Source organism: Brassica napus, chromosome C9, assembly GCF_020379485.1.
Source record: "Brassica napus cultivar Da-Ae chromosome C9, Da-Ae, whole genome shotgun sequence".
Classification (NCBI taxonomy): Eukaryota; Viridiplantae; Streptophyta; class Magnoliopsida; order Brassicales; family Brassicaceae; genus Brassica; species Brassica napus.
This window is the reverse complement of record NC_063452.1, coordinates 62,146,188-62,165,386: the sequence shown is the minus strand read 5'-3', so window position 1 is coordinate 62,165,386 and position 19,199 is coordinate 62,146,188. Positions and strand designations below refer to the sequence as shown.

The 19,199-nt window shown below is 37.7% G+C and overlaps 2 protein-coding genes and 1 non-coding gene across 4 annotated transcripts; 1 reads left to right on the top strand and 2 right to left on the bottom strand.

The window, feature by feature from the left end:
- Positions 1-1,703: 1,703 nt before the first annotated feature.
- Positions 1,704-2,949, bottom strand: LOC106448284. The gene is made up of 2 exons (XM_013890192.1): positions 2,170-2,949; positions 1,704-2,060 (listed from the first exon to the last, which is right to left on the bottom strand). Exons 1-2 carry the CDS (start codon positions 2,947-2,949, stop codon positions 1,704-1,706), a joined length of 1,137 nt encoding a protein of 378 aa, XP_013745646.1.
- An 8,672-nt stretch (positions 2,950-11,621) lies between these two features.
- On the top strand, positions 11,622-11,694 carry TRNAA-AGC. Its single transcript has one exon. It is a non-coding gene; the product is annotated as a tRNA-Ala (tRNA).
- A 215-nt stretch (positions 11,695-11,909) lies between these two features.
- LOC106448285 (F-box protein At5g07670-like) lies at positions 11,910-14,543 on the bottom strand. Of its 2 annotated transcripts, none has more exons than XM_048767205.1 (3): positions 14,192-14,543; positions 12,460-14,084; positions 11,910-12,381 (listed from the first exon to the last, which is right to left on the bottom strand). In XM_048767205.1, exons 2-3 carry the CDS (start codon positions 13,581-13,583, stop codon positions 12,369-12,371), a joined length of 1,137 nt encoding a protein of 378 aa, XP_048623162.1. In that variant the 5' UTR covers positions 13,584-14,084; positions 14,192-14,543; the 3' UTR covers positions 11,910-12,368. The 2 variants fall into 2 exon arrangements, with proteins under 2 accessions (XP_048623162.1, XP_048623161.1); XM_048767204.1 differs by having other exon boundaries at positions 11,910-12,391; positions 14,192-14,505.
- Between the last annotated feature and the right edge of the window lie 4,656 nt (positions 14,544-19,199).

Here is a 19,199-nt window from a genome sequence, read left to right as displayed (position 1 = left end):
AAGTCTCGTTTCCCTCTTTCTACAAACTCAGGCCTATGTGCCCGGCTTATGTTGTTGTTTTAAAATCTTTCTTTTCGAACACGACCTACTATCTGCCAAGTTTGGAATTTCATCGCCCGACGTTAATTCGAAATATTAGATGTATTCACCTTTATAGTGCCTGTTATTTGTTAACAACCATTGTAGCATTTTAACAAATCATTCATTTCATGTTAATGGATAACATAACGTCTACAAGATAAATTAATGCATTCCATGTTAACAGATAACACTGAAGGTAACAGATAATATCACGTATACATGGAATTTAACGGATAACACTAAAGTTAACGGACAAGTTCTCGAAGTTAGCGACCAACATATATTTTACCTTGCTAACACGCATTACCCTTAAATATGTTGATGCATTTTTCTAACTGTTTTTTACACATAATACTCATGTAGAACTAATTTCACCCCGTTCTACAATGGACTCTTACCACATAAAACCCTTATTCTCTGCTCGCATTCAAATTAAAGCTCTTTAATATCATCTATCACCACACCCCGAAGTTAACGGATAACCTCAAATTTACACGGTAACCTATAATTACCTATGTTATAACGATGTTAAATCACTTCATAATTTACTGCCCCCGCTATATATTGATTCCTTACACGCCTCCCACTTTTTCTTTATGCAACATAAGTAGTTTACAACCATGACCAGCACTACTTAGCATTTTAACAAATCATTCATTTCATGTTAATGGATAACATAACGTTTACAAGATTAATTAATGCATTTCATGTTAACAGCTAACACTGACGTTAACGGATAATGCTGACGTTAACGGAAAAGTTCTAGAAGTTAGCGGTTACCTTAACAAAGACATATATTTTATAACATAAAATGGATGAGTCTTTATTCATACTCTACATTGCACATATACATGCGTCAATGTGAGGAGCTTAGGGAAACTTTGTTTTAGTACATGATAACAAAAAAAAGATCGCCCCAGATCTGACCATTAGAAAAGAAACACAACAACTCCACTCACCCCTACATACTTAGTCTTCATCTCGATCTTCAGATAGGCATCTTACAAGTGACCTTGTTATGGTCAGTTCCTCCACATCTGCTGCAGGTGCAGCGGTGCTTTAAAGAACCACTCATCTGCATGTTTAGAGGTTATTACATGTTAACAGATTATTTAGTCGTTAGTATACATCTTAACAGGTAAAGTAAAAAAATCACACCAAAGATACTTACCTTGAATTCCCCACGCGATGGAATTCTGGCCTTTCTCGGTCTACCAGGTGGGCGGTGAGTTGCTGGAGGGAGAAGGTGGCCATCCTCTCTGTCCACACCAAACTTGTACACATCAATGTTTGCTTCTTCCTTCGGGTTGATGCTCCCACTGTACGCTAATCCCCAGTACGTGTTGTTGTAATACACAGCCACCTTACTCTCCACTGACTCCCGTGCATATATGGCCGCAGACACTGCATGCACACAAGGGATGACCAGCGCGTCGAACTCCTTGCAAGAATAAGTTGTGTTATCAAGATCCGTGAAACATCGCATTCCGATCAACAACTTCGTACTCATTATTTATGATGTGTTTCACGGCATATCCTGTGGAGTCAGTGAAGTGGCGCATCACGATACCAGTAACTTTCGGAGTTAGCGCCCCCACATTGTTTGCTGCTGCATCACGTCTCTAAGAGAACCATCCCATCGTCATTGACCTAATATACTCCAGGAATGGGACAATGGGGTATTCTCTAGCCTCAGACAGAGCTGCGTTCAGAGACTCAGCAAGGTTACTTGTCATAATGTTGTACCTTGCCCCATCAAAATCCGATCTAGCCCAGTGCTCAAGTCCAACCCGGATCAGATAATCGGCACAAGCGCCGTCAACCACCTTGAGCTCGTTGAAGTGCAAGTAAAAATCCTCCACTTTGTAAGCTCTTGCTGCTCTACCCAGAAGGTACCCCAAATGCTTCTCCTTGAAGATGGTCTGGACGTTCCTCTGGAGATGTAGCAGGCAAGCACAATGCTTAGCCATCGGATACACCTTTTAAATGAAAATACACCAGTTAGCAAACTAAGAATGTATTTAACTGTTAAACATTTTTGGGAGTTACCCATTATATTTAAAAATAGAGGTTGAAGTAGGTGCTTACTCTGCGGATTCCAGAGTATATTGCGGTGTGTCTGTCAGAGACAAAGACTAATTTAGCAGAATCAGGTACGACAACAAGGAGCTTGTTGAAGAACCATGTCCATGATTGGTCATTCTCGCTATCTACTATCCCAAACGCAATCGGGAATATCTGATAGTTCCCATCTTGTGCACTAGCTGTGAGCAAACACCCTGCAAACTTCCCCTTCAAGTGCGTTCCATCAATGATGACTACCTTTCTCATGAAATCAAATCCTTTTTGGCTTGCTCCAAATGACAGGAAGAGGTACTTGAAACACTGGACACTGCCTGGTCCCTTGCTTGTCTCCAATGCGACCAGAGTTCCAGGATTCGCAACGGCCAATTGCTGGAGGTAGGAAGGTAAAGTACTATATGCTGCCTCAGCATTTCCACGCCCATTCTCTATAGCAATCTCCCAGGACTTCCAAGCAGTCCAGTAGGATATCGGTACACTGTGGTCCGTCCTCATCATCTCTCTCAATGCTCCTAGCCTTGGGCCACTCCCGGTACCAACATACTTGCTCCTCATCATTCCCCCAACAATTGATGACGTTGCATGTCTCCTAAACTCACCTCGCTCGCTAACAGTGCAACAGTGGTTACTATCCAATGTCTTGATTTCAAACCGCGGGCACCCCTTGATTTTAGTTGCGTACACACGCCATTGACAGTTAACTCCACTGCACTCCAGAACCACTTTATCGGGCTCAGCATTCCTCACGAAGTATCTGTACTTGTTAGCCAATGCATGTAGGGACATGTGAACCTTGAAAGCATCTCAGTCGACAAATACTTGCCCCACATATAGCTGATTATTGCTCTCCATTTCCTCTTCGCCTGAAATCAGCAATTCATATAATGTTAGAACATACAATATCATTTACCGACTAACTATTCCATTACTCGGTACAAATAAACTTAACCATTACGGGGAAAGCTAACTTTTTGCTCACCAGCATAACCTACATCCTCCTCAATTGCCACATCAGCCTCCTCTGTGTTTGCATAACCGGAACCAGAACCCATCTGCAGCCCGAAGAGCTGAACACCTGTAATGTCTGGACCCGTCATTACCCCCTTGCCTTTCCCATATGAGCCCACACGGCCTCCATCAACGTCGCCCGTAGTAGCTAAGAAAACAGTTACCAGTCAAACACATCAGGTATCCGCTAAATATATTTACATCAGTAACCAAATAATTTCCCACAAAACACTCAAATAAACTTCTACATATCTATCGCCAATGTCAGGTTCGCTCCACCTGGAGGTTCTGTAGGTATTTCCTCAAGCCGGATCATCCCTTCAGCATTAGGTGTGAACGTTTCCATTTCATCTGATGAATCGGTCTGAGATGAGTTTTCATCAATCACCATTAGGGGCTGGAAAATCTCATCCCTTGTCACCCGCACGGCGTTCCTACGGATTTCCACCATCTGCTCACTGCTGCAGATGGTCATCATCTTCTCCTCGCTAACTTGCAGATATCCACCAGAACGGAAACCTTAAAACGGTAACAACAATGTTTGCATAGACATATACAACTTAGCAACCAACATCTTTAATGTTCTAAAATGCAAACCTCTCCACGGTATTGGCTTAGGTGGAACAACATCTGTCCCGTCTTCCGTCACCCCGAACTCCTCCCTCCTCATGGTGTGGTAGCGGCCAACTTCCACGTTTCCAAAGGCCACACACAAAGTCAAGTTAACATAGTCCATCCTGGTCGCCATGAAGAGATCCACATCTTTGTCTTCTAGTATGTCAACAGGCGGTGTGGTGTAGTCGCCATGCACTTTCATCCACTCAGGGAAGTCATAGGTCAATGCAACAGGTTCAGAAGGGAGTACTCGGTATTTACCCCTCACCATAGCCACCATGTCGCCGTAAGTCTCATTCTCTCTCAACACAATATCGTATTTCACTTGTGTGTGATCCATGTCAAACCTCCAGGTCCCATGGGCAAGTCTCTGCTATTCACCAACAACAACTCTCACCAGATGCCACATTGCTTGTACTTGAACAAGCAAGTTGTTTCCTGAACAAAAAGACAGAACACATATTCTTAATCTCTACTTTGTAACAGTGAATGCAACCGTTTATTAATCATCAAAGAGTTGTTTACTGAACACAAAGACATAACAAGTCTAGATAGATGAATATATGACAAGAATATACATACCTCTCCTCTAAGAGATAACGAACACTGTCAAACGAGTTCCTAACCTCTAAACTCTCAATCACAGTTTTCGTTTTCACTTTGTCTCTCACACCAATCTCTCAACCATCTGCTAAGTATATATATTATATTCTATGAACCCTTGTACCAAACCCACAACCCAAGACGCAACCACCGTTCCACTTACCGAAGCAATTGTCATCATAACGAGTAAGGAGCTCCTTATTACCCAGCAGATCCTCGCCTCCGGCGCCTCCTTGTGTCAGTCACGCTCCTCTGTACACGCCTCAACCAAATCCCAGTTTCTCTGCTTTCTGACACAGACACGCGTTCTATCGGCGAACCCACGAGGTAGAAAGGAGGGGCATTTTCGTTTGAACGTCGCCAAAATGTCATTACTTTCGGCCTTATCCAAACGTAAGAGCATTAACCCAATTTGGGCCTCTTCTGGGTATATGTCGCCCATTAACTCTTTTATTTATGAGTAACCCAAAATAATTATGTGTCCTTATTCTGTGAGAGGAGAAATTTGTAACGCATCTTGGCTGGTTGTTTAGCATATTTCCTCTTAAAAAGAAAAACATTTTTCTCTTTTTTTGGGTTTTTTCTCTTTTAAAACGTAATTGTATTTCAAGCAATATAAAAAAATAGATTTCAATATGGAAATCTTATAAATAGTAGAGACAATTGGCTGAATATACCCAAATCACCAAAAAATTAAAAAACTACCCTAAAGCAAGAAAAATTCATGTCCACTGTAGATATTTTTGTCATATTTTCCCGTTTTACCTCTGTCCTAATTTTTTATATGTTTCTCTTTCTTGCCCTAAATTTTGATTATATATACTACAATAATTGTTAACCGCTAGGATAATATTAGTTGAATAGATAATGATTAAGTTAACATGTTAACATAATTTATAACTTCTAACAGAATATATATATATATATTAGTTAACGATTGCTACTTTAACCATTTTACCAAACAATGTAAAAAGCGATAACATATTTTGTAACAGTTAACCAAATATGTATCAGCTAATCATAATATGTTATATATAATATGAATACAAAGTTTCAACGTAAACTATTATGTGACTTGTTTTAACCTACTAACTTATTTCATAGCATCTAACAAACTATTTATCAGCCAGGACAAGCTATTTTTAAAAATAATTACAAACCATTTTAAAAGGTTGTTAACATGTTTTATAACACCTAAGTAAACATTTATCAGCTAATGATAATATATTTTGTGAAAAAATCGGCATCCACCGGTTTAGTAACAACTAACCAAACATGCATATACTCACAATATTTGATTTGTAGCATGTAATCAAACAATTATCCGTTAACTTAATAAATATCGACTACAAGCACAATAACTTAAATGTTAGATTCAGTTTTCATCAATGTCGGAAAATTTCTTTATTTCTTGATTATACAAACCATCAATACAACCATGAGCTTTTACAGGCGAATGAATCGAAGAGATCTCACATGTATATTAAACAAAATTTCTTAGACATTCATATCACGGTCAGATTGAGTAAAAGAATAGAGATGACAGATACAAAACTCATGTGAGGATAGTACTCATTAGATTCATACTCTGTATTAATTGAAATATACGTACCCGTTGCTGATTCACATCGTTGGAAACAGAAAAGATAAGGAAAAAAACATTTGTAGATTAATAGGAAAAAAATTATGTTTGGTGATTTTAAAAATAAACAAGAGAGAGAAAAGTAAGAAGATTATTCTGGACAGAAGATAATAAAAAGACACAAGAGAGAGAATGGTTTTGATAGTTGGGGCAGGGGTAATTCTGTATTATAAAGATATCAACAGTGTCAAAATTAGTCCTAGGGTATTTTGCAAATATTGATTTTTTTGGTGTATATGGAACTTAATTTCTCTAAATAGTAGTCGTCCCTTAGTGTTGGTTAACTTGATTCATTGAATCTGGCGTTGTGGAATAATTACTAACGTTATAATGAAAATTTAGAGAATAACAAAAAAAAATCGTTAAATTATGATGGCAGACTGTCACCGAGTAAAAGTTAAATTATGAAGTTATATTTGTTTGATTCGAGAGTTATTGATTATAGGCTATAGCCATTTTCGGTATTAATCAATTCATTTACAGTATTTTTTAAGACTTTGATAAAGAGGTCGGTGCATGTCATTACAAGTAATTAATTGTTGAAATTTTGATGACTCGACACCAATTCATTTATTAAAGTTACCTATAATATTAATCCTTTTAAAAAACAACTCGCCAGGAATGCATTAATATATTACTCTTATTGGTTCTTAATTTAATCATGTTTCCTTATTTGTCAAATATTTACTATTGACAAGCGGTGCCTAACGAGGTAAAAAGTCAATATTGAAAATAGAGAGTAGATATTAGGTTACTAAACCAATTTAAAACATCGTACTTTGCCATGGACTTTTTTTGAACAAACTTTTACTTTGCCATGGACTTTATTGTATGTTTATTACTTTCAATACTCCCATCCTTTTTTCTCGTTTCGAAAACCATGTGGGATGGTACGTATATTAATGAACGAAATTAAGCCAATCTTATAGTTTGGTAAACTCAACTATGCAAATGATTTTACCAAAAAAAAAACTATGCAAATGATATTCAACGAAAAAAAAAATCAATTAAAAAAAAAGATATTCAACGAAAAAAAATAACTATGCAAAGGATAATACAATGACATTATGGTATTTTTTATTAACAACCTCTACTGCCTCAAAAAAAAAACGAAATGTGGTAGTGTTTAAACGTACTCATCCATTTAAAGGTTTGTTGATTTATATAAGCAATATTGTTTTCTACTAATCATATCGTTGATTAACGTAATTCAATACTTAAGTCATTCTTGTGCAGTTAATAATTGGGGTGACAATGAGAATGCAGTTTTGACGAAATAACAAATACGTATCATGTGGAAGCACCGTAGTCTAATGATTAAGGTTTAAAGGTTTCTATATCCAGGTATGGGGTTCGAATCTCCGACTATGCAGTTTATTGCAGAATACAAGAAATTCATGTTTTAAATCCAATCAGGCGTGGATCTTCATAGGACGGCTTAGGTGATACAGTTAGGCGTAGATCCTCATAAGACAGGTATTATGTAATCTTTTTCATAATTGTAATGCCATAATAAATCAGCGTTAAAAAAAAAACAAATACCTATCCAACTTAGTATATCTAGACGTAGTAAATAATAAAATGTACGTTTAGGATGAACTTTTAAAGCTATTTTGCTAAAATATACTTTACCCAGTTAAAGTAAGTACCAATTGTAATAGACTTCTTCTTTTCCAGAAACGTGATATTCCATATGATCTTATGAAGAAATCTTTAGATAGTCTTCTTATAATTTTAAATCATTCAGTAGTGATAAACTTGTTTGTCAAATTAGTCGATATTTTAGTGAATACTGTATAAATAGAATAAATCGTGGGGTGAGGAAAGAACGGATCCAATAAGATTTGGTCGTCTAATAAATTAAACTTCTATTTATAGAATATGTTGCAGATGATATTAAAGTTGGAGTCAGAGACAGAACACAGATTGTGTGCTATGCGGTTTACCACGAGAAACTCGCAATCACCTTTTCTTTGAATGCAACTACGCAAAGAACATTTGGAAATCGATCATGTCTAACTTCTAAGGCCAGAAGTTCACGTGGGATTGGGATGGCATCATGGCTCTGCTTCACCACAAAGACTTTAATGGACTGCAACAATTTCTCTTTCGTTACACCTTTCAGGCGAGAGAGGAACAACCGTCGCCATGGCGAAGCAGCAACTCCATAGACAAGGCAAGCTCGCATCATCGACAAGAATTTCAGGAACATAATCTTTTCTCTCCGCGAGAAAGAGCATAAAAACTATGAAGATGATCTTCGGCTATGGTTTGCCACACGGCAAACAACATGAGCAACAAGAAAGCGAGTTGGTGGTTATTCTCTTTTTTTTTTTTTTTAAATTAGGCTTTGATTCAATCTTAGCAAAGCAGAACTCAAACACCTTGTAAAAAACGTTTTTTTTTTTGTTTTCGAAGTAATTTTAACATTCAATTTTAAAAAAAAAAAATGTCGCAGATTAGGTTGGTACGAAAGCAACTAATAATTCTATCTAAGGAAATAAATCTAATAAGACAAGGTCAAGTGTCTGGCTGTTTCTCGAGTAATCCCAAAGAGTCATTAGCATAGTCAACTTGTCCACATATGCAGCGTCATACCGATCTAATCACATAAACAATTTTAAGTGCCAGCTATCAACCAACTGCAAACCGACACATGTACTAAGTGAAAGCTAATCAAGTAATTATCATTGCAGCGATAGTTGACCTAGTTAGGAAGTACTGCTCTGGATTTGATCAAAAAAAAAGAAGAAAAAATAGGAAGTACTGCTCTGGACTTACGTGGTGGTTCCTTAGTGGCTACAAGAATCAATTTAAGAGCGTTGCCTTTCTTTGGAGCATATCTCTTCGAACGAGATGGAAAAAGAAACAATAAGCAACGATGTAAGATAGACCAAGTCATCTATGCGTATGTTGTACATAAATATATATATAGGCCTTGAGTGTTGACAGCGGGACGAGGGGAACGCACTGCGGGCAGTGTCGTGCCACAGTGTTGAAAAAAGAAACATTCGCTTATGGCAGCAAAAAATAAATAAAGATCCAAGGGCATCATCTGTTGACTATTACCATTCATAATATAACCATTAGAATTGAAGTATATACAACGAAAGCAAGATAATAATTTTGATTAAAAACATGAGCCTATAATTAACAAATACATGAGTTTCCTAAGTAAGAAATAATGTAAACAACTGTTAAATAACTAAAATAATTAGATATTAGTGATTATAGGTCTGAATGCATTTTTGAAATATTAAAGCTAAAGTTAGTCAAATTTTATCTTTGTTTGATTATGGCATAAAACATTGAGTAATTTAATTATTTTATCTTAAAATTAACTAGAATATTTAATGATGAATACTTGATTAATATTTTTAATAAATATAAAAAATCTTGTTGTATAATTACAATTTTTTTATTAGTTTAATTATTTATATGTTCTTTTCTATTAAAATATTTATTTTTATTTTTTATTGTTGAGATTTTTATGATTCGTTTAGGACAACCATAAATGCTCGCACGACTCTGACTGCGGGACAGTATATAGGTCACCCATTCATTTTTCTTTTACTACTGAATTTTACAAATAAAAAAATAATAAATTTTAAAATGAGAATAGTGCGGGACGGGTTGAGTCTTGTACCGCACCTAGATATGGAAAGCATGTAATACGATGTGGTTTGGTTAGGTGTATCAGTTATTTTTGTTGTTTTAATTTTTACATTTTTTACATTTTCATATTCGTTTTTCACGATTAGTGTTATATATTTTATATGTATTGTAGTATAACTAATTATATTCAAAAGATCTGGATTGAATAGGGTAATATGATTATTTTTGGTAAAATATATCAACAAGCGACAGCTGAGATATAGACTTAGGGTATGACTGGCGTTTTGCAACAATCACTCAAACTCCTTCAAATCGTTCTAAACCTCATAAATTCAAAAGCTGGTTCCAGCTAGCGTTTGCGGTTGCGGTTGCGGAACGATATTTTTTTTTCTTTTTTTAAAAACAATATAAATACAAAAATAAAAATATTCAATAAAAAATTTAAATTAAAATTACAAAAATACTAAAATATATCAATTCTATTTTAATTAATATTATAAATTTTTAAAATAAAAATATTTTCTATAATTTAAAAAAAAAATTAGAACTATAAATTTCTAAATATATGTTTTATATTTTTTATAATTTTATTATTTTTATAATTATATAAAATGTAAATATTGTTAATTTATTATTTAACAACTGCTGCATTTGGTAGTTAACCAGTCATAAGTATCCCGCAAATATACTAATTTCTAACCGCAGAACCAGTCGTACAAATCTCTTAAAACCGTTAGAAACCGCAACCACCCGCATCCGCGAACTCCCGCAACCGCTGCGTTTGAACCAGTCATGCCCTTAGATGGGGTAGGGAAAATAAGAGATAATATTGCAAATATGCTATGGAAATATCAATAAAATAAAGTTATTTTCTGATTATATTTTATTTGTACTTTATAAAAATATTTATAAAATATTTATAATATCAAGTAGAATATTATTTTATATTTTCAGCATTATTTAGTTTTATTAATATCATTCAAGTATTTGTCCCGCATTTTTTATTATTTTGGTCACCACTCACAAATTTCTTAAACCGTTTCTACTAGATGAACCGCACTTGTCCCGCAGTATACGGTTTTATAACACAAACCGCTCTTAAACTGCACCGCACTAACCAATCCGCTTGTCCTGCACCGTCCAACCCGCTTTTACGATTCGGAGCCATAAAGAGATTGCAGCATAAAAGGAAAGAGGAATTTCAACAGAGGCGGATCCATTAAGCGTTTAGGGGGGTCACATTACACCCCTTAAACTAATAAATAAACAAAATTGTATAAGATTTACTAAAGAACAAGTAGCAAAATAGCAATATTCTCTGTCATGACACCCCCAGAACCAAGGTTCAAACCTCCATTGAGAGCTTTTGTTATTTTATGAACCCCTAAAAGAAATTTCTGGATCCGCAGTTGGTTTCAACTAAAGTAAATAGAACTTGGGCTTGCCATCTGTATAGATCTCTGAGACTCTGAAATATGATTGACCTATTGCGTATTGATGTCTTTCATCTAAATATTAGAACACAAGAAAAAAGTAGTTGGGAACTTTTTTTCTTAAACGGGAATTTGTAACCTATTATTACACCATATAAAGAAGAAATTAAAGAACAATGTTGTCTGGCTCGGAACAAAGCCGACCCATGTGATATTCTTGGTACAAAATGAAAAATAATGATACATGCATATTTGGATGAACCTAAACCACTTAAGAGAACCTAATTCAAGTTTAACACTTTTATATTGTTTTGCTGGCCTAATTAAGCTATATCGCATATAACTGAACCTCGCATGTACACTCTTCTCAGGGAATACATAAATATCTAAGTTCTATTTCTGATTTTTTTATCGTTTCGCTCTAAATATATCTGTAAGATGTCAGGGTTAGTTATATATGCCTGAGTCGTTTAAAATTTAATACAAGAACTGAAGCTAATATTCAAGGGATAAATAGATAATCAAAATATGGATATGCAAATGGGGATGTAGCTCAGATGGTAGAGCGCTCGCTTAGCATGCGAGAGGTACGGGGATCGATACCCCGCATCTCCATAATTTTTTTATCCTGTTCTCCTTTCTGTGTTAATTATCTACAAACACTTCTTCATATACCTTTTTTTTGTCACTCATAAACCCTTTTCTCCTTTACTGTGTTAACATCCACAAGCACTTCATATACCCTTTTTTGTCATTCATGTACCTTTAACTTCATATACACAAACTAAGTAGCCATTGGTCAGGTTTGATAGTTTTAAGCGCACCCAATATCAAACAAAGGGAAACTCTTTTCATCTGGAAACTGGAAAGGAAGGTAAAATACGAGTTCATGAATCTCTGATTATAAACTGCTACAACTTTGTTCAACAAGGAAGGAAGAAAGAAAGAAACAAGAACCTAAAATAAAGTTTCAAAAAGAACTGTAGTGAACTAACTAGCTAGTTTCAGCTATTCGTAATACAACAACAATAACTACTTCTTTCTCTATGTTTTCTTGAAAAACTTTGCGCCTTTTCCCCCAATACCAGCACCTGCAAGGCTTGAAAAGAGATGCGATCTGGTGTCTGGTCTCCACTGCAACTCTACCAAGTCCGAGAACAAAGCTGACATCAACGGAGAGATCTCTGAATCTTTTACGTTCTTGCAAGAAACCACTTTCAGATGCTCGAGCTCGTGCCACTGTAGAATCACCGACTCTAGACCTGATGTTGTTAGCAGCGAGCATCCTTCTACATACAAAAGCTTCACTCTCCTGTAAAAATACATAAAGGTTCAAACTTTTCTAAACATATAATGGACAAAAGTGAGTCTTTTAAGTACCCAAAAGCGATTCCTAAGCTGAAGACATCATTATCCAACCCCCAGCAGTCTTTGAAAACAATCTCTCTCGCCGCTTCACACACCTTAAACAAAGCCTTGACCGTATCCTTATCTCTTAACTGACACTTCTCCAAGTGCAACCGCTCTAACGCAGGACAAGACCTACTCAAGCACTCACCTAAACCAAGACCAAGATCAATCTTTTTACAAGACACGAGTCTCAGCGTCTTGAGATTCTCACAATACCCAATCCCCCCTAGCCAGCCCGGCTCCATCTTATGATCACAAACAGTAAGCTCCTCGAGCATCTGACAACACTCGCCTATCTCTTTAACCCCGTTGAACCCTCCTCCGCACCCCACGAGCTCAAGCCTCACCAGCCTCTTGCACCCTTGAGCAAGAATCATAAGACCAATATCCGAAACCAACATCAAACCGTCCACGTCCCCAACCACCAATCTCAAGATCTGGAGATTCTCAAACGCACCAACTCCAAGCAGAACAGTGTCTGAACACTTGTGCAGCTCCAGCTCTTGCAACGTGGAACACGCTTCGGCTACACTGAACAAACCCAGCTCGCTAGCGTTCGCCACCGCGAGCTTCCGGAGACTGGAGCAGGCGGATGCGAGCGTTCTCAGCCCTCTATCAACCGTTTCAACGGACAAGAGACTCTCCTCAAAGAAGCTCAGACTCTGGTAAGACCCTCTAACTAAAACACCTGAGGAGACAAAACACGCGCTAACTAAATCAACGCTGTCTAGATTAGGAAACCTCCAGACAAGCCGACCAGACGCGAGGAACTCCCAATCGGAGACGTTAAGGGACCGCACGAGGCAGCCGTGGAGTCTGGACCATCGTTTGCAGACCAAAGAGAGAGTCTTTCGGTGGGGTGAAGGGACTTTGGTGATGATGGAGAGGAGAGTGAGGTCGGGTAAGAGGAGGGTGAGGTCGGGTAAGAGGAATAGGGTTTTGGATTTGGGGATTGGAGGGGTCAAAGGTTGGAGCTTTGAAGGGTAATCGAGTGAGTGGTGGTGGTTGAGCCAAAGCTCAGACCAGCTAGCTCGCCGCTTCTTCAATGGCGTAACTGGACTACTCTCCTTCTTCTTCTTCCCTGTAGACGACATCACATTTGATTTTCGCGAGAAAAGTTTTTCTCTTTTCTCTTGTTTCTGAAACGGTTTAACGGATTTATGCAATAAAAATGGAAACTTTGAAGGTCTGAGAAACTTGCAATAACTGAGAAAATTTGTGATTTTTGGTTTATTATTATTATTTTCTTTTGTCTCTCTCTCTCTCTACAATAAAGATTGGGTCTTTTTTTTGGATAGCATTCTTTTGAAAACTGTTTAGATTTAATTTACTTAACGGTCTCAAATGCACAGTGAAAAAAACTGTCACTCTCTCACTATATAGATACTGACAAAGAGGAAAGTTTCTATAAACAGGATTAGAAAGCAAAAAAGGTTTATAATTAGAAGTGGATGATGATAGCAAAACGCCTATTCAGTAATTCAAAAGCTTTCACTTTGCAGTATTTAAACCACCAGTTTCTTGGTTGATGATGTCAGTCATCATGATTCCTGAAACGTATGATTCTATTGATAAACACTCTCTCACGCCGGTATCTACCAGAGAATATACACACCACAAGATTTCAGTATATAGTTTGCAGAAACCAATACTTTTGACAGAACTGGAGTTTGTGGTTGTCATAGGAGGAGAGAGGGCTTACATGACAATGGCTGAGAGACAAAAGCAGAGGAAACCGATGGCGAAATGGAGAGGAAACGTTGCCCAGAAGTTCTTATGGTCGAGAATGGTTTTCTCTGAGATGATAGTGATTATGCCAGAGAGTATGAGAATTTGCCAACCTGAAGGGAGACTCTTTCTGAACGAGAATGGTGAATAAGCATCGCCCTGTAGAGAATAGTGGAGTTCAACAACATAAAGTTTCATTCCTTTTTTTTCCCGAATATATAGATATTAACATATTTCCCCTCAACCATTGAATTAGACGGTTTAATGATGAAATCCGACCTATGATCTAAACCTGAGCCGAAATAAACCAAAACATAGTAAAATTAAGTAGATGTGGGGAACACGGGTTCGAATCCCCCTCTAAACTAAATGTAATCAAATTTAAAAAAAAAAAAAAAAAAAACATGATAGATAGATAATCCTTCCAATCATATCTTTTTTTTTAATAAAGGAAAAGTCAAGGAGACAAAACAAGATAAACAAAAGTTTATTGTAGTTTGATAATCCATAAAAGGGTGAAGGATACTCAATGAATTCGCCAAGATTAAACCTATTGCTCCTGCAGATCTTATCGGCAGAATGTTCAATACGATGTAAACCAGTGAAAATACAAGCAACATGTTGTTTGACCGCTTCAGTTGATCCTCTGTTCCAACTGCATGTAAAAATGCTTCAGAGGTTCCTGCCAAAAAAGTAATTTACAAAAGTAACCAAGAGTGAAGAAGCTCGATTTTGTAGCAAACCAACAATGTCAATAAGCATTAGGTAGATCTAGAAATGATTAACTAACCCATTCATGGCCAGGACGATGATGTAGAGACAATAAAACTGTAGCGCAAAGGAAGCTTCTCCATCGCTCCATTTTTCACCATACAACAATCTGATGAGAGAGTATGAATAGCTTGGACCAAATGCCATAAATATAAGACCTATGAAATTCCCAGGAAGTTAATGAGGATCAGAGTTATACACATTGGGATGTTTAAACTGTAGTTTACATAGGAGTATACCTATTAGCATTACAAGCTTCAAGGCCTCAGTCAAACAAGTTCCAAGTTTCTTCTTCTTTTGCTGGTTATCATCACCTGCCAAGAAGCTGAGGTTATAAGCCAATATCATGAAACATTACAAGTAAGATTCATTTACATACTAAACTAAACTCAGTAGAGAAATAAACCTGATGCGAACCTGGCAAATGTAGTGTATGAACTTTCTTCAAAAGGGAGAAACACCATGCGTACTACTAAACTCCCTGCGTACTACTAAACTCCCTGGAGGTTTTAGAAATTGTGTAAGAGATATTTATAAACAACCTTTCTTGAAGATATATAATACACTTTGTCAAAGCGACTTGCCTAGTTTGTCGACTATCCCATAAACAGCCTGGTTATAAGGCGTATCTAACCATACAAGGACCAACTTTTCGCCTTCTTGAAGGATCAGCTTTCGGAAGGACTGCAAAGTAAACAGCATACACATGCTTGAGAGCTGCTTATCGAAATCCATGAAGCTCCAAGGTCTGTGAACATCACAAAATTCGATGAACTTTGTTGGAAATGAATGAGCTGATTAGATCATATCAACAGTAGAGAACTCCTTACCTGAAAGGAAAGAGGTTCAAGGTTTTGAAAACGCCACGCATGAGAAAAATAAGCCCAGTACCCAAGAAATAAGGAACCTCCGTATGCAACTTGTGGAAGTGCAAAGATTATACCTTTCTCCTACACATGTTGAAAGATAATTAGATTTTAGTGCCAGAAACAAAATGGAATGGTATAAGAACTAATAACTTTGTCTACACAACGTTACCATGTTGGTTTGCTTGACTATGAGAAAGCACAAAGTCACACAGCGTGAAAACGTAGCAACAGTCTCAACAACCAGACGCAGTTTCAGAAGCATCAACGTCTGAGAGAGGATATACAGAGGCTCAGCCATAAGCTCCAGTACACACGCAAATCCTGCCAGATATATCACCACAAAACATAAAAAGAAGTATAAAGATAAAAAAAGGCATAGAAAACTACAACAAATGTACCGTGAATCAAGATAGACTGTGCATATTGTTAGAAATTGAAGAACATAGTGAAGAACAAGAGAGAGAGATGTTTAATCTAGAAAGTAGAGAGAGATAGAGTAAATAAGAAGAATCTTATTTGCTTGATTAATTTGCTTATGGGAACATCCCATATATATAGAGGTTACAAGTATGGCAAATGGTAGATGAGATATGATAAACTAATAATCCATTGTCTTGAGACTTTAATCCACCATACATGCTTGTCCCTTGTAGTGGCATCTCCATTGTCTTGAGACCTTAACCCACCATGCATGCTTGTCCCTTGTAGTAGCATCTCCATTGTCTTGAGACCTTAACCAACCATGCATGCTTGTCCCTTGTAGTGGTATCTCCATTGTCTTGAGACCTTAACCAACCATCTTGTTTCTTATTGCTTCATCTTCACACTCCCCCTCAAGCTTGACCATAGGGACTGGTCAAACTTGGAAACCATGAAGCATTCCCTCATTAAAACCTTTAGCTTGGAAAAACCTCATGGGATAAAAACCAAGCCAAGGAAAAAGAGTAGAACACTTCATGGCTAAGAGGATTAGTGTGATGAAAAATCTACGAGTCCTAACTTGGAATGTATGAACTCGCAAACCTTGGTGCTTGCAGCCTTGGTAAAGATGTCAGCTAGTTGATCCTCACTTCTTGTGTAGCAGGGTAAGATGATCCTTTGTTCCACTGCTTGCCTAACTTTATGACAATCCACCTCAATGTGTTTAGTCCTCTCATGGAACACACTGTTGGAAGCTATGTGTATTGCTGCTTGATTATCACAATGCATGGTGATTGGAGTTGATGTCTCTATACCCAAGTCTCGAAGTAGGTTTCTGATCCAAATCAACTCACTAGTGAGCTTCCTCATTGCCCTATATTCAGCTTCAGCACTTGAGCATGACACTATCTTCTGTTTCTTGCTCTTCCAAGTGACAAGATTGCCTCCAATAAATGTACAATAGCCGGTAGTGGATCTCCTATCCACTCTGTCTCCTGCCCAATCAGCATCACAATACCCAACTATCTCTGTATTTTTGTTGCATCCCATCCACACTCCTTGCCCTGGCGCCTCTCTTAGGTATCTTAGGATCCTTTCAACCATGTTCCAATGGTGTATCTTGGGAGCTTGCATATTCTGGCTTACTTGGTTAACTGCAAAGCATACATCAGGCCTGGTGATGGTGAGGTATATCAGCTTTCCTACAATTCTTCTATAGTGTTTAACGTCAGTATAGGGCTTGTCTTCAATCTCCCCCTCACGCAGCACCTTATACCCATCTTCTAGTGGAGTCTTGGCTACTTTCGCTCCAAGATTTCCTGCCTCATTCAAAAGATCAAGTGTGTACTTCCTTTGAGATAAGAAAAGCCCCTCTTTAGAGCGGCATATTTCTATCCCTAGAAAGTACTTTAGCTCACCCAAATCTTTAATATCAAAAGTAGACTTAAGAAAGACTTTGGTTGAGATAATACCTTCCTTGTCACTTCCTGTGATGATAATATCATCTACATAAATAAGAATCACCACAATTCCTTGCTTGCTTGTGAGTGTGAAGAGTGTATGATCAGCTTCTGACTTTACAAACCCTCTTCCATTGAGAGTTGTACTCAGTTTGTGGTACCAAGCCCTTGGTGACTGTTTTAACCCATATATTGCTTTCTTCAACCTTAGGACATTCCCTGGCTTGACCATGTCTTCCATACCCGGAGGTGGCCTCATGTAAACCTCATCCTCCAGCTCTCCTTGAAGAAAAGCATTTTTGACATCCATCTGCCATAAATCCCATTCCAAGTTCACTGCCAATGAGAGTAGAATTCTTATGGTGTGGAGTTTAGCTACTGGTGCAAATGTATCCAGATAGTCTTCTCCATAGACTTGGGTGTATCCTCTTGCAACTAGCCTTGTTTTCTTTCTTTCTGGTTTCCCATTGGCAAGGTACTTGATGGTGAAGAGTAGACGGCTTGTAACAGCTTTCTTTCCTTTGGGGAGCTCAGTTTCATACCAAGTATCATTCTTGATCATGGCACCAACTTCATCCCCAACTGACGCTCTCCACTCTTCATGCTTCATGGCTTCTTCATAAGTCTTTGGTACATACTCTTGATCTAGGTTGCTGATGAAGACTACATGCTCTTCAGATAGTCTCGCAAAAGAACATGTTGCTTGGATAGGATGAGCTACTGCATTGTTGTTGAAGTATACTTTGGTGTCCATCCACTGAGATGGTTTCTTCACCCTTGTACTCCTCCTTAATGGTTGAACTTCTTGTTGCATTCCATCTTGATCATTAACAACTTCTTCTTGGATAGCTTCTTCTTGGATAGCTTCCTCGTGGATAGCTTCGTCATGGATATCTTCTTCAGGGATAGCTTCCTCATGGATAACTTGCAAATTAGGTTGGTTTCCCCCCTCATGATCAGGATGGACTGCTTCTTCAATTGATGTAGCTTCATCCACAACTGGAGGTATATGTGAAGTGCTCGGTACGCCACTTGTTTGAGGCTGGCTGATGCCTAGGTTTTCCAGAATGATTCTCAAGTTGTTTGCCCTATCTGAAGATCCTTGTGAGAGATCCTGAAGGCTTTCCCAACTCTTCTCATCATAGTATCCCTTTGATTCCACAAACTTAACATCCCTTGAGACCATAACTCTTCTTGATTCAGGTATGTAGCACTTGTACCCCTTCTGCGCATGAGTATATCCTATGAACATGCCTTTGACACTCTTGGCTTCAAGCTTGTTTCTCTGTTCCCCTGGTATCAAGACATAGCACACACACCCAAAAACACGCAAGTGATCAATTGGAGGTTTTATTTTGTTTAATACCTGAAAGGGAGAGTTATCTTGGAGGACTTTGGTGGGGATCCTGTTGATCAAATAACATGCTGAGACCACAGCATCTCCCCAGAACCTCTTTGGAAC

Coding starts and splice junctions, on each gene's coding strand:
- LOC106448284 (XM_013890192.1), bottom strand. CDS start 2,949: ATGTCCCTACATGCATTGGCTAACAAGTACAGATACTTCGTGAGGAAT. Junction 2,061..2,169: donor TATACTCTGGAATCCGCAGA/GTAAGCACCTAC, acceptor TTCATTTAAAAG/GTGTATCCGATGGCTAAGCA.
- LOC106448285 (XM_048767204.1), bottom strand. CDS start 13,583: ATGTCGTCTACAGGGAAGAAGAAGAAGGAGAGTAGTCCAGTTACGCCA. Junction 12,392..12,459: donor AGCTTAGGAATCGCTTTTGG/GTACTTAAAAGA, acceptor GTATTTTTACAG/GAGAGTGAAGCTTTTGTATG.